General features: G+C 41.2%; 2 protein-coding genes across 4 annotated transcripts; both read right to left on the minus strand.

Annotated features, from left to right (window-relative positions):
• Positions 1-278: 278 nt before the first annotated feature.
• LOC119029343 (flavin-containing monooxygenase 5-like) lies at positions 279-5773 on the minus strand. The gene is made up of 10 exons (XM_037116130.1): positions 5615-5773; positions 4670-4810; positions 4384-4572; positions 4042-4207; positions 2692-2834; positions 2265-2461; positions 1908-2055; positions 1603-1810; positions 1442-1514; positions 279-1368 (listed from the first exon to the last, which is right to left on the minus strand). Exons 2-10 carry the CDS (start codon positions 4799-4801, stop codon positions 954-956), a joined length of 1671 nt encoding a protein of 556 aa, XP_036972025.1. The 5' UTR covers positions 4802-4810; positions 5615-5773; the 3' UTR covers positions 279-953.
• Positions 5774-7100: 1327 nt separating this feature from the next.
• LOC119029348 (flavin-containing monooxygenase 5-like) lies at positions 7101-13399 on the minus strand. 3 transcript variants are annotated; one of them, XM_037116139.1, is made up of 10 exons: positions 13268-13399; positions 13099-13209; positions 10705-10782; positions 10300-10465; positions 9917-10059; positions 9583-9779; positions 9018-9153; positions 8615-8834; positions 7792-7864; positions 7101-7679 (listed from the first exon to the last, which is right to left on the minus strand). In XM_037116139.1, the coding sequence occupies exons 1-10, from the start codon at positions 13397-13399 to the stop codon at positions 7280-7282; spliced, it is 1656 nt and encodes a 551-aa protein (XP_036972034.1). In that variant the 3' UTR covers positions 7101-7279. The 3 variants fall into 3 exon arrangements, with proteins under 3 accessions (XP_036972034.1, XP_036972032.1, XP_036972031.1); XM_037116137.1 differs by lacking the exons at positions 13099-13209; positions 13268-13399 and adding exons at positions 11088-11278; positions 12253-12659 and having other exon boundaries at positions 10705-10893; XM_037116136.1 differs by lacking the exons at positions 13099-13209; positions 13268-13399 and adding an exon at positions 11088-12239 and having other exon boundaries at positions 10705-10893.
• Positions 13400-14441: the final 1042 nt, after the last annotated feature.

Raw genomic sequence — 14441 nt, forward strand, 5'->3', positions numbered from 1 at the left:
TGACTGTATAAACTAATATCAAACTGCTGTTATATTCTTATATTATACTGTTATATATTGTATATTATGGCATTGTGCAGATTCGGCAGTTATTGGAGTTTTTAGTTTCAACACAGTCAGCAGCATTGAATGTAAAACCTACCGACGTCCAAAGGTCCCCACAGATGATTTTAGAGGCTTTCTCAGCTCCTTTCTTATTTTGGGGTAAATGAGGACTATATACTCCAACTGCATGGCATTCCTATAAGGTGGAGCTGTAATAAAAGAGAGCCATGCACTTGATCCTGCACTTTGACTTTTAATTATTACATCAATCTCACATCAGTGACCTCATTTGAGGTGTTTTCTTATCACAAGTCTCCATTACATAGGGTTAAGGTCATGACATACATTAGTGTAAGCAGAAAATATAAAAGCATCATACATATGTTGCCCAAAGTACTGCACCACAAATCACCATTTTCATTATTTGTAGCCGACAAATGTCATTTTTCAGATTTTCTGAGCACCATACAAGGCAAGAGACAGAGCAGGTAGTGGAATGATTGTGATATACTCTGAAAATAGAGCCTACAGAGATGTCAGAGACATATTCTTGCAATTATAATCCCAAGACTATTCAGTGAAAAACAGCAATACATATTTGGAGATTGCACAAGCATGAACGAACAAACAGAGAATAGAAGAATGTAGATTAAGAGCTATTCAATAACTAGTATGATCTAAGAAATAAGGGTCCTCGTTTTCACACAATGTGATATGTTGAATAACAATTTATGCCATAATGTAATATCAGTTGGTTTTTGGAGCCAGCATGAGGAGGCACAAGTAACTCGAATGTATAAAGTTCACTTCAGGAGTTGGGATAGTACAGTATACATATAGTAAGTGCTATATGGTAAATCTGTTATAAATGCAGTTACAGCTGAAATGAAGCAAAGCTGATTAGCACATCACTGTCCAGGCAGGAAGACTTTTATCTTGTCCAACAGTGCAGTGGGATCTTGCAGGAAGGCAGGAAGGCTGTTCCTGTTAACGTAGGCAGCCAAGCCCACAGCAGCGGTCGACAGCATCAGAGGCCACATTAATGATCTCTTGCATTTGGGCTCATCACAGGGCCTGGTCTGCATGGGGCGAGCCATTCTCTCCCACTGGGTGAGGATGGCCTGACGGGCTCCGGCCCACTTTCCCGGCCCTCTGAGACGGAACTGGTATGGCGTGCAGGGACCAAGCATCACATTCAGTCCCAGCCTGGGATCAGTCAGCAGCATTCCCAGGATGTTTGGTCGAACTCCCACCAGCTTTGCTATCTCATCCATGTAGCTTACATAGTCAACCTGGATGGTGTGTCTCTGACTGGGGACATACCTGAAAAAGAGATCTGAGTTGAACATTGTGGATATGAAGATTTGTTTCTTTTCAGTACAGTTCAGTGCAGTACCTTGCTGCCATTGCTTGCTGCTTGCATTGGACATCTTTTTGCATGGCAGCCACGGAGGGAAGCTTGATGCAGCCTGTTTGGGAGGTGACAACGTAACACAGTGCTTTAGTCCCTTAAACGTAACATACATCTATAACTGGGCAGAGTGAAACCTGTCTTACCTTTAAAGACCCGTGTGGCCCATCTGGCCTGCATTTCAGAGATGGGCATAATGGCCCCCAGTGGCTGCACTAGACCAATGATGGCCAGAGTGGGGCGGTCCAGCTCAGGAGGAAACACATACTTGTACAGAGAGGCTTTGTTCTCAGATGCTGAGACCACATGTGAGGCCAGGAAAGGAAAGGAAAACCTGTAACCTGTGGCAAACACCTGCAAGACAGGAGACTCATCTCAGTGACACACTACTGACCAACAAGACTATGACAGTGAAAGGACAGAAATCAGCGTGTCTACAAAAATAACGTACCACCAGGTCAACATCCTCCACCACACTTCCATCATCAAACTCCACACTGGACCCCTGAAATCTGCGGATGTTGGGTTTCACCTGAACAGTTCCAGACAGGATGCGGTTGGGAAGCTCGTCGTTCACTGTGGGATGTTGGCTGAACAACCTGAGATTTATATTCACACCGTTTAGTTACGTTTCCGTTTAATTATTACTCCTACTCAGGTGCATGCCTAGATGCCTAGACTAGAGCTGAGAGCTGGAGTCTGCTCTCTGCAGGGCAAAAATACACCCTAGCTCTTTTGTGCAATCAGTGCTGTAGCTTCAACTGTTAAAAAGACAAATACAAAAAAATACCAGATACAAATACAGTACCTGTGCTTTGGCTTAAGATTGTACAGAGTGTGATCGAATCTTTGGTTGAGGTGTCTCTCTCCCACACCACAGAAAAAACTAAAGGGAAGGATTGTCCTCAGAAAATCCGTCACCCTGTTAAAAATCAAATCGAGGGGCAGCCCGTTGTCCCCGACGCGGTTCAGAATCCAGGCTCCCCTTCGAGTGCTCAAGTAGAGCTGGGAAGAGAACAGATCATACCAGCATGTTAGAACATCTTTAATCATTAGTTTCATCACATTTTTATCAACTCTTTGTAAACCCATATTGATTTCATTCTAATTTTGACACAGTCCGATTGTCTGACTGTGTTTATTTAATCTTCTGGATGCTACTGTAAATCTGCTGTCACAAAGTACACTTTCTGTATATGACACATATATTACTATATGTAACTACTTATCCAAACCTGCTTGGTGACTCTGCTGAGCTCCACAGCGATGTCCCCTCCAGAGTTTCCTATTCCAATCACTATAGCCTTTTTATTCCTCCACTCCTCAGGAGTCTTGTAGTCTCGGCTGTGGAAGTACTTTCCCGTGAAAGTGTCAATGCCTGAAAAAAACCAAAACAGAACTTGACAATGTGCCGCCCTGCTCTTACTGGAATATGGCTTTAATCTTTATTTGAAATAGACATTACAGCCTTGACGTAAAAGCATAATTCAAGCAAAGGTTGCGGACGTTATACTGACACGTTATTCCCTGTTGTTACTGCTGCTTTCTGAGGAGAGTGTTACATAACATTGGGCAGGGTTGCTGGAACAGGCTCGTTCATACTGTGTCAAAGGTTGATTCTGTGTATTTAGACTTTATCAGTAGTCCTGCAGAAACATCACATCAATCAAAGGTTAAACTGTTCAGTGAGTGAAATTTTATAAATATCTGGGGATGATTATAGACTCAAAACTCACATTTGAAACTAACTGTGAGGCTGTGTGTAAAAAAGGGCATCAGCATCTGTTCTGTTTGCGGGAACTGATTCGCTACCACACTGACAAATCCATCATGACCTTCTTTTACCATACTTTTATTGAATCAGTTTTATTATTTACACTAGCAGCCTGGTTTGGGAAGAAAACTCACTTAACCAAATAGTAAAGTGGTCCAGCAGGCTGACTGGTGAGCCACAGCTCAACCTGGAGACCTTGTACACAGAACAGCTACAGCGAATAGAATACAAATAGACACAAAAACAGCTTCGTCCCTGCAGCCATTACACTGAGGAATAAGTAATAGCTATATTTTGCACAAGTGATTCATTAATTATTGCTGCTTTTACTTATTAACTCATTGCTGTATTCATTTTATTTTACTTATCTATTTATATGTTACCCATTATGCATGTTTTTTACAACCTAAATATTTTTTATTGATTCATTTTGTATATTTTCTTCATACTATTAGTAGTTCAGTTCAATTTCACAATCTTAGAATGATCTGGACCTGTAAGAACTACCTCTGGGTACTAATAGAGTAACTTGATCTTGAACTACAACTTGGACTTACTGTATATTTTATATTTTCTCACTGTACATTTTATTGTATATATTTCCAGACTGTCTACTTTAATATTTTATTTATGTCTTTATCTTTATCTCTTGTCTCCATTCACGCTGTATTTCTATTTCTACTTTGCACGGAGCACCTGTAACAAAAACAATCTCCCCCCGGGGATCAATAAAGTATTCTGATTCTGATTCTGAACTTGTTCATACTGTGTCAAAGGTTGATTCTATGTATTTAAACATTATCAGTAGTACCTGGGAAGTCCTGCAGTGGCATGTTGGGGTGGCAGTGATGTCCAATACAGATCATCACGGCATCAAAAATGTGTTTCTCCTTTTTGCCATCCTTGTTCTCTGTCTCAACATCCCACTGGCCTGAGTGAGAAAAATCTGATCTCTGCTTCATCTGCAAGACTTTGGTCTGAACAACAGAGACAGAAACAGATAGCAGTTTGCTGATAAGAGTACAACAGCTGAGGTGAGGAGAACAATCTATTATTGAACAGAACAACATTTTAAATTAAACTAAGGTGAGAATGTTGCATCTTCAGGCTCAGAAATACGTCGCAGGCAGGGAGTTAGCGAAACACCTCTTACATTGAAGCGTATGTACTTGATGAGCTGGAAGTGGTCGGCGTACATTCGGAAGTAGTCCATGATGAGGGAGTTGTGCATGAAGTTGGGGAAATGTGCAGGAATGGGGAAGTCGCTGAAACACATCATCTCCTTGGATGTGTTGATGATGACGGAGTGGTAGATGCTGGCCCTGTCTGGCTCTGGATTCTCCTGCAAGAAGAGCCAGGAGGTGAGAAAATAATCAACCCTAAATCTCAAAAAAGAAATAAATAAATAAAAAGCCTAGCCTGCACACGGTGTGACCCACCTTAAACCTCCACAGACCACCAATGTCATCGCTGCTTTCGAAGCAGACCGGCTCCAGCCCCTCATCCAGACAGCACTTGATACAGGCCAGACCTGAACTACCTCCTCCAACTATTGCCACTCGACGAGTCATACTTCAGCTCTGTGGGGGGAGGAAACAGATCACTCTGATTTGATGTGTCTTAACAAGACGATGACCATCTCAGGAAGTGCTGGCATGCAGCAAAAAAAGGGAGATCATTCTGTCTCTAGTTTAGTTTTGAGTGGTGGTTTGGACATTTCTCTACATGTTTGATCTGAGCCACACTCACAAAGCACCATCAAGGTTCAGCACGAGTTAGTATATAGCTAAACATACTGTAGCCATATATGAGTGTAACGTCAAAGATGCGCTCCTGAAGTGACGCAATACGGCCTACATGTCATATCAATATCGTTACGTCACTTGCCAGCCACAACCTCTGTAACAGGTTGACTTTAATCTTGAAATGTCAAGTTCAATGTCGACATTTCGACTTTTTTTCAAAAAGTCCATGATGAAAAAAATAAATAAATAAAAGAAACTTCCTCCTCTATTTTTTTTTTTTTTTTTTAGTTCTCCCTGGCCGCAATATTCTTCAGTACCTCATCACTACGAGATATTGTCGAATAATCAATGCGCATCTGAGCTCTTGTTCGCCTGGAAGTTATAGTTCAGGGTTCCTGGGCAGCGCCTACGTTTTTAAGTAAAGTGCTCCAACAACCGAACCTGCTGTCGCAACCAAACTTGTTGTCCACAATCGCTTTTCCTACATTTTACATACATGGACTCCATGCAGGCGTTAACAGCAACTTCCAAGTTCAACAGGCATGCATTTCGCGGACATTTTTTGTATTATTTTCTCTCACCTTGACTCACGCAAATGTCACGCTCGAGTTTCCTGCACATGTACTGTATTTTTCTTACCTTTCGCGATATGCAGAAGGAGAAGACGAAGTTTTTCCGGAGCGGGTCACCGTGCAGCTCAGCAGCAGTGGGCGGGCGGACTGACAGTGAGTCGGGATTGTGTAAATCTATCAGTTAACACTGTCCTAAAGTGACCCTTAACTCACTGCATGGTCACAGAGAACTGCCCGGTGCAAAAGCAAACAGGAAACGCCCCCACAGCATGGAGCATTCAACGCTCAGGGATGGAGATCATTTACAATTAATAAACCAACTCTTGACTTTATTTTGAAATCCAGTCCATGGAGACAGCGTTAAAGACTTCCCACCAGTGACCAGACAAATGACATATTATTACATTTTTATCAGAAGAGAAAGAGCTTCATCAACTGTTTTTTTTTTTTCAACTCTAAACAAACTAAATAAAAATAAATACTCTTTGTTTTCATGACCGAATAAACACACTGACCTTAAAAGGACAACACAAGTTCATGCTGTTTTATTTTGTGTATATGTGGCGGACCCTGCCACCCTTCCAGCTTCAGGAGACATTATTTTGCTCTGAGAACAGCTTGTTCAGTCAGTTATGGGAAAGTAAATGTTGTGGATAATAACATTTGCTTTGAAGTTCTTTCCAAAATTACATAGTATCCCTTTAAAAGTACAAGAATCAGAAGTTTTCTATTTCCTAACAAGCTATTATGAAGTATTAAAAAGCTAAATAGAAACAGGAAGTTATGATAGAGGTCAGCACAATCCAATTTAAAAGACATTTCAAGCCCATTCGTGGTTTACTGGTGTAAAGGGTTAGGGAGCTTACAGTGTATCTGCTCTGACCCTGTGTCTCCATCTGCTGGTTAAAAAGTGAAAAGATTAATAACAGTCTTTAAGTTCAGTTTATGTATAAGTTGATAAATGAGGACGTTTCTCATCCCCCAGGCCATAGGTCCTCTCTGACAATTGAAATGATGCAGCATAATGAAACCCTGTCTTATTTTTAATCTTTATATTCAATAGTTTGATCAAGCAATGGAGGAATAATGGTTTTGAGCTCCTTTTTATGGTGTTGTATCAGGCTGTGTATTTATAGTTTGTCACAGCATACGGTAACATTGACAAATTTTAGTCAAGTTTGTGGAACCCTCATCTTTTAGCTTGGCGAAGAAAGTAACATTATTGTAAAATGGAGACAACAACAGTCTCAACTAGTTTGTCTTTGTGCACTCGAGCCATTTTGTCTAAACTCGTCTGCACTCACATGGAAGTCTTGGTACAGACATCAGGTGTATCAGGTACGATTACAATAACAGCAACAGGGAAGGCTCAAAGGTATTTTATCACATATGCTGTCATGCACTGCTGGAGGACAGTTTGATCATGCAGGATAATGTCAGATGTACTGCAGTGAACATTACAAAGTGGTATGTGCAGGCCTGAGTGAGTGTCAAGAAAAGGTATGAGAGACAGCAGGAAGCAAAGGCATTCAGTATGTTGAGAACACTGCACAGACTTTACCAAAATGTTTATTTATAAAATCCATTTCTAATAGTCCAATTTCTAATAGTCTAATTTCAGATAGGTACAGTCTAAAACATACATCATGCTGACAAATAGAATGTGCTGAGGTGTGCTCCTTTACTGCTTCTCCCATCATCATGTTGTCACTAATGTATATAATCAAGCTGCTCACTGAGGAGATCTGAGCAGTGACTGCAGGGATAACAAAGAGGGGAGAGGGTGTTTATTGTAGCAGAAGCAGCACAGCACGGCTGCACCTGAGACCATTACTACGATGCTCCATCTAGACAAAGGTCTTCTCTCTGGTTCTGGTACCACTCTGGTCCTGAAAGGCTGAAGCACCCGCTCCCACTGAGTGAGGATGGCCTGACGGGCTCCGGCCCACTTGCCGGGCCCAGTCAGACGGTACTGATAAGGAGTGCAGGGACCCGTTAAAACCTGCAGTGCCAGTCTGGCGTCCGTCAGGAAGAGCCATGGTATGTTAGGTCGAACCCCGACCTGCTCTGCCACAGAGTCCAGGTAAGGGATGTAGTCCACCTGGATGGGGTTACGATCATTGCAGGCAAACCTGACAAGAGAAGCAAACAGAACACAACCGTGTACCAGCGTTTAAGAATAATGGTTAGTTGCAGCCTGAGTGGAGTTTACACACGTTAACAGCTCTGCAATTGAGCTCTTACCGCTGATGCATGATTACTGTGTCTTTCTCAAGTTCCTTTATCATGGTCTCTTCTGAAGGGAGGGTCGCCAAGCCTGCAGGATAAAAAGAAGTCTGTCAACTTAAAATGTACAGAAAAAAACATATTTCTAACAGTTACCTTAACCCTAATGTTCTGTTTCTCTGTAACAGCTCAAAAAACACAATTCATATAGTTTTATATGCTTGTTAGTTCATGACTCTTACAATTGTAGAATTCTAAATACAATTTTCACATTTTACATTTGAACTATTATGCCTTTTGTTTTGTTTTTTCTTTGTGTCAGTGTTTTTTATAGGTTGATTTGTAAAAGGTATTAAAGTTAAAAAGGCCAAAGTCTGCACCAACAGAACCTCCTGTCTCCCACAGAAAAACACTGCTCCTGAAACGCCTCGTTAGTAGTCCCACCTTTGATTGTGTGACTTTGCGACATCTTATTTTGTCACTATGGCTGAGCAGACCAGTTTTAAGCATAGCAGTGGGGCCCATCATGTGCCCTTAGTATGTCTGTGAATAACAAAAATGACAATGCCTGTGTGTGCATACATGAGAGCATAAAATTGTTTCATGTTTGTACTGAATGACTGTAGTTATTTGTTTCAATAAAGGCATTTTGAATCTTTTATTGGACACTACCTTGCTTTCCATTGCAGCATTTATTGGTCACATCCTTGGTCTGCTGCTTTCACTTAATCATTACATTTAGCTTATTAATTTATCTCGTTCTGTAAATGTACATTGACGGCAAACAAATTCAACAGTGAGAGCCCTAGGTATTAAACTATGAACTAAGATTCAAGTTTACCTTTAAATACTCTTGTAGCCCAGCGGGCCTGCATCTCTGCCAGGGGGTTGACGGCCCCAAAGCCATGAATGAAGCCCACCACCGCCAGCGTAGGCTTGGTCAGTGCAGGAGGGAACACGTGTTTGTAGAGACGCAGCCTGTAACCACATTTAGCCTGCAGAGCTGAGGGCAGGAAGGGGAAGCTGTAGTTGTACCCTGTAGCAAACACCACAACATCCACCTGCACAGCACACAAAGGTTAAAGATTAGATGACTGCAAACATTTAGTTACATTGTGATGACCTATCCATGATGAATAGTGTGTGCAGAAAGAAAAAAAGGAGTCCTAAAATGGATGTTGCCATATTTTATTACATGACAGAAAAATGTTGATCCGCACTCTAAGAGTAGCACTAATACACACCTTCTCTATAACGCTCCCATCGACAAACACCACACTGGACCCACGGAACTCCTTCACATTTGGTTTCATCTGAACACGACCTGAGATGATTCGATTTGGCAGGTCGTCATTCACGAGAGGAATCTGTGCAAAAAAACTGCAAAAAGGACAACAGAGCTGTTAGAAACACTGTCTCAGAGGCACAGAAACACTCTCAGTGCACACTTACAATAACTTAGTAACTACAAAGACATGGCTAATATGTGAAGAGACTCTGTGTGAAGAGTCTGCACACGGAGACTGAAAATCAAGCAATATTTTCTGCCATGTTGCATATAGACTTTTTAACACCTTCCTCTGCCACCACCTGCAGGACAAACTACACATCTCAACCCCGCCAATGAGGCTCCACACATTATAAAGTCCTCAGTATGTTGCACATTCTGCCTTACTCATATTGTTGGATGTCATGATCATTGCAATCTGAGGCACTACTAGATAAGATTTAGACTTTTAAGTCACAATCACTGAGATGAATACTGTCCACGCAATGATGTAAAGATGCTTCTCTAAATGATCTTGTTACCCATGTTTTGGTTTCAGGCCATATAGTTTGTGGTCAAATGCTTTGTTAAGGTTCTTCTCCAACATCATGTTGCTCCAAGAGGGGAAGAGCCTCCCTATCATCAGATCCATCCGAGAAGTCCCAATGAGGTCAGCTGGGATCCCGCCCTGTCCTACACGGCTGACAACCCACGCTCCGCTCCTGCTGCTGAGGTACACCTGCAGGTCCGATCAGAGCAGAGAGGGTTAAGAATCAAGTGCTTCTGCTTTAAGATCACACTGAACACAGCTGAAGGCAGCAGATTTTTTAATATCAAGCAACACTGAAAGTACAGACATGTAGTTTAGTCGCGTACCTTCTCAGCAACTCTACTGATCTCCACAGCAATATCACCTCCAGAGTTCCCAATCCCAACCACCACCACTCGTTTCCCCTGCAGACCCTCAGAGTTGCGGTAATGCCAGCTGTGGAAATATCTGCCTTCAAAGCTCTCTATACCTGAGGAAGGAGAAATTAAAGAATAATCAGTCAGTCATTGTGCTTGAGTTAGGGAACCTGGACATTCTGTATCACCTTTGTAAGTATTAATTTTCTTTATTCTTCAATAGATCTTTGAAATACCTGTTTAGTTATGTTGTAAGACCTATATTTAATCAGAAGATCTCACTGTTGCAGGACAGTCCTGACCCTTATTTCTTTGTGGGGCCAGTGAAAAAAGGACAAAAATGTGTCTGGTACCTGGGAAGTCTTTGAGAGGCAGGTGAGGCTGGGTGAAGTGTCCGGTACAGACTATCACTGCATCAAAAACACGAGTCTCCCTCTGACCGTCACTGCTCTCCGTCTCCACCTCCCACTGGCCTGTTGATGCAAAATCCAGGGTCTGCCTCACACTGACCACGGTAGTCTGACACACACACACACGTACACACAAATAATGCTGAATATCGTCCATTGTTATTGACATTTATCTGTCACATTCATTGGTAATACTGTTCGTTCCCCTGCTGCATGTATAAACAGTAACACAGTTTGTAATGTACAGTGGCAGATTCAGGATGTTTGAGGGGCAACAAAAACAGAAAGGGCACCTCCTATACCCCCACTGGCAGAAAGTATATTTATAGTGAATAGACGGACACTGACCTGGAGCTGTATGTGCTGCAGCAGTTTGAAGGCCTCAGCATAGAGGCGCATGTACAGCAGCACTTCAGAGTGATGCATGTTGTTGGGGAGCTCAGCCGGTGGAGGGAAGTCACTGAAGGCCATCATCTCTTTGGAGCTGTTGATGACCACCGACTGATAGATGTTGGTGCGTCCAGGCTCGGGCTCCTCCTAGAGAAGGACAAGATAAAGACAGACAGTGACAGGCAGTTTTCTTTGATTATTTTATTATTTATTTCACTTTGCTACTGTGTCTGCACTAAAGTGTCACAACTAATAAATGATAATACTGGTGCCACATCAGGAATAGTATCACACATCTCCTGGGTGCTTTTGTAAAAAAAAAAAAAAAAATCATCCCTCACCTTGAATCTCCATAGACCTCCAATGTCATGGCTGCTCTCAAAGCAGGTGGGCTCCAGACCTTCAGCCAAACAGGCCTTAATGCTGGTCAGTCCAGAAATCCCTGCACCGATCACTGCCACCTTCTGAACCATCCTGGAGAGGCTGTCAGTCTGACAACAGAGGGGACTGTGGTCTGATATAGAGGCTGGAACTGGAGGTAAAAGATTAAATGTGTGTTGTTTTGTCGTGTGATGTGATGCGACTGCCTTTCACACCCATTGTTTGAAAGTCATTGATTTGCATGTAAATGATGGCTCTTCAGTGCTTGAATCAATCAAGGATAATTATATTAATTTAGATTTGAGACATATGAGCACTTAACTTCTACAATTCCATCCACGCCCCTTTTTTCAGAACCTAATGTGGAGTGAAATAAAGTTCTACAGACAGGGGAGGTTTTGCACAGCTATAAATAATTACAGCAATTTCCAAAGTGCATTGCATTATTATTATCAACCCCTCCCCTTGATAAGTCAAAATGTTTTAGTGAAATAGTTCTGTAAACACTGGATCATCTGGGAGCAACAAGGAAATGAAAGTGCTCTCATGCTGGCAGAGCTATCGAGATCCAGATTAACAAGTGTTATTCAGGAAGGGAAATTAAAAGTGCGGGAGTTGAACTTTGAAATCACTGTTCTTTCAACTTCTGGGTTTGAGTGGAAGTTGCAGTTTTTAATCAGAAAAGTTTGTTTTAATGACAAAGTGATAATTCTGTTGTCATGAGTCATGTTTCCTGCATCAAAACATGAAATATGGATATGAATACAGATTCAGTCAGATCCTGTCTCAGCGTTGTTCATCTTCATTTCATTACATACAGTACAATCCTGTTTGGATTAGTACCTAGTTCGTAGGTGTGTAGCTGTACATGTAAAGTAGCAAGCAGCTAAATTAGTCAGATAAACGTTGTAAAATAAAAAAGAATAATATTTCACTCAGTAGTTAAGAAAATGGCATGAAAAGAAAAAGTACAAGTATCTCAAATTTGTACTTGAGTATTGTACTTAAGCAAATGTAAGTCACATCTCACCACAGTCTGTCTCACTAACAGAGGAACATGCAGAGAAACACACCCTTCAAGTGCCAGCTACAAAAAAAAAGAACATTAAATTGAATCAGCCTTACCTCTTTTTCACGGGCAGAGATGAGCAATGGACTAAAACACCAGCACTCCAACACTCTTTAAACAGGTTTTAACACTCAGCCAGGCCCGATTGATCATTAATCCACTGTGAGTCCTCAAAACTGGTGAGGAGATAAATAACCATGATCGATCGATCTATCTATCTATCTATCTATCTATCTATCTATCTATCTATCTATCTATCTATCTATCTATCTATCTATCTAAATGAATTTACACTCTTTACTTATATGACTGAAAAAACTGAATAAACAAACTGACGTTAAAGGAAAATATTATTTCACTCTTTATATTACTTTATATCACTGTTTATATTTGGCGGACCCTGCCACCTGTCTAGCTTCAAACAGAGCTTGTTCATTCACTTACATAGTTCTGACTTTGCATTTTTACCTCATTAACATACTTTTTTTTTTTTTTGTAGATCAAAATCATTACCAAATCGAACAAGTTTGAATTTCTTCCCCAAAACAGTGTCTCTGTTGCTCTGCAAGCCTTCCCTAGTTTTTTAGGGAAAGGTTTTTATTTTAGCCAGTTTCATTGGCTTGATTCTTCAGATTATCACATGATTGTACCATGTCATCTTTAGAGAAAAAACTACTGACTCTGACTACAATGACATTCAATGAGAGCCCCATATGATGCAGTGAGTCACAAAGCTCACAAAGTTTTTTCAAGTCAAACTTAAGCTTGATCCTAAAGCTGCCAACAGGTGGAGTCATTGATCAATGATCCAGCTAGGAGATATTATGTTTCCATTCCACTCGGTCCAAAAAGCCTTTCCCCCACAGAGCATCATGAAAGTCCATGATGAGGGAGTTGTGCATGTAGTTGAGGAAGTGTGCAGGAATGGGGAAGTCGCTGAAACACATCATCTCCTTGGATGTGTTGATGATGACGGAGTGGTAGATGCTGGCCCTGTCTGGCTCTGGATTCTCCTGCAAGAACAGCCAGGAGGTGAGAAAATAATCATTGTGATGTGATGGTGTGACCCACCTTAAACCTCCACAGACCACCAATGTCATCGCTGCTTTTGAAGCAGATGGGCTCCAGCCCCTCATCCAGAAAGCACTTGATACAGGCCAGACCTGAACTACCTCCTCCTACTATTGCCACTCGACGAGTCATACTTCAGCTCTGTGAGGTCACTGATCACTGACCAGATCACTGACACACTTAATGTGTCTTAACAACACATGATGATGGAGTTGCACATCTCAGGAAGTGTTGGCATGCAGCGAAAAAAGGGTGATCATTCTGTCTCTAGTTTAGTTTTAACTGGTGGTTTGGACATTTCTCTGAATGTTTGATCTGAGCCACACTCACAAAGCACAATCAAAGTTCAGCGCGAGTTAATTAGTAGCTCAAGTGCGTATTAAAGGACACATAATGTAGCCATTTATGGTGATAGCAAAGGTATGTTCGCACCATTCTTGTAACGGAACAATCACAATTGTTTGCAGATTATATTGTTATCAGGGAATGACATTTATGTGATCACAGGTTATATTATTGTTTACAGTGATATTATGTGTTTGTATGTCTAATATCCTTGATTAGGACTATATTTGGAAACTAGACTAGTTAGTCTAGTTATTAACACGATTCACGGATGGCATATGTATGAAATAAAGAATTGATCTCAATTGCGATTATCCTTATGACTGTCCATTATTTTACCTGCTCTGTGTCCTAGATTATAACCAATCCAGTCATTTTTACCTGTTTGAAGTACCTTCAAAGGTCCAATACAACTCATAAAAGGAAGTATTTCACCTGCCAAAAAGTGATTACAGCTTCTATCTTGTGACTGAAAGATAAAAAATATATATGTATATATTCAGGTTTTATGACATTTTTGTATGGTTTCCATTTCAAACTATGTGCTTCAATCTGAGGACACAATTGTTTCTCTCTGTATATATATATTTATTCAACAGCACCAACGTCATGCCCTGCATGCATGCAGTGCATCACGTGCATGCGTGCACTGCAGCAGCCTATAGGTTAATTGATTAATTCTGTCTAATTCTGTGCAGGTCTCCCGGTCAAAACCTGTCAATGTAGAGTTTCCTTGGAGAAAGCTTTTTTCATGATGGCTCCAACTCTGTTTGAGAAGATATTTTGAATGAGGTTGTTGCATGGTTTTATTATTAATTGGTTTGTCTGC

This window comes from Acanthopagrus latus, chromosome 11 (genome assembly GCF_904848185.1).
Source record: "Acanthopagrus latus isolate v.2019 chromosome 11, fAcaLat1.1, whole genome shotgun sequence".
NCBI lineage: Eukaryota > Metazoa > Chordata > Actinopteri > Spariformes > Sparidae > Acanthopagrus > Acanthopagrus latus.

What these genes read in the sequence shown, in the direction of transcription:
- LOC119029343 (XM_037116130.1), bottom strand. Translation starts at nt 4,801, where the DNA reads ATGACTCGTCGAGTGGCAATAGTTGGAGGAGGTAGTTCAGGTCTGGCC. An exon ending in GCCACTGCAGGACTTCCCAG is followed by an intron (nt 2,835 to 4,041) that starts GTACTACTGATA and finishes GGTTTTTTTCAG; the next exon opens with GCATTGACACTTTCACGGGA. An exon ending in TGGAGGATGTTGACCTGGTG is followed by an intron (nt 1,811 to 1,907) that starts GTACGTTATTTT and finishes CCTGTCTTGCAG; the next exon opens with GTGTTTGCCACAGGTTACAG.
- LOC119029348 (XM_037116139.1), bottom strand. Translation starts at nt 13,399, where the DNA reads ATGACTCGTCGAGTGGCAATAGTAGGAGGAGGTAGTTCAGGTCTGGCC. An exon ending in GGCTACAAGAGTATTTAAAG is followed by an intron (nt 7,865 to 8,614) that starts GTAAACTTGAAT and finishes TTTATCCTGCAG; the next exon opens with GCTTGGCGACCCTCCCTTCA. An exon ending in ACAGTAATCATGCATCAGCG is followed by an intron (nt 7,680 to 7,791) that starts GTAAGAGCTCAA and finishes TTCTCTTGTCAG; the next exon opens with GTTTGCCTGCAATGATCGTA.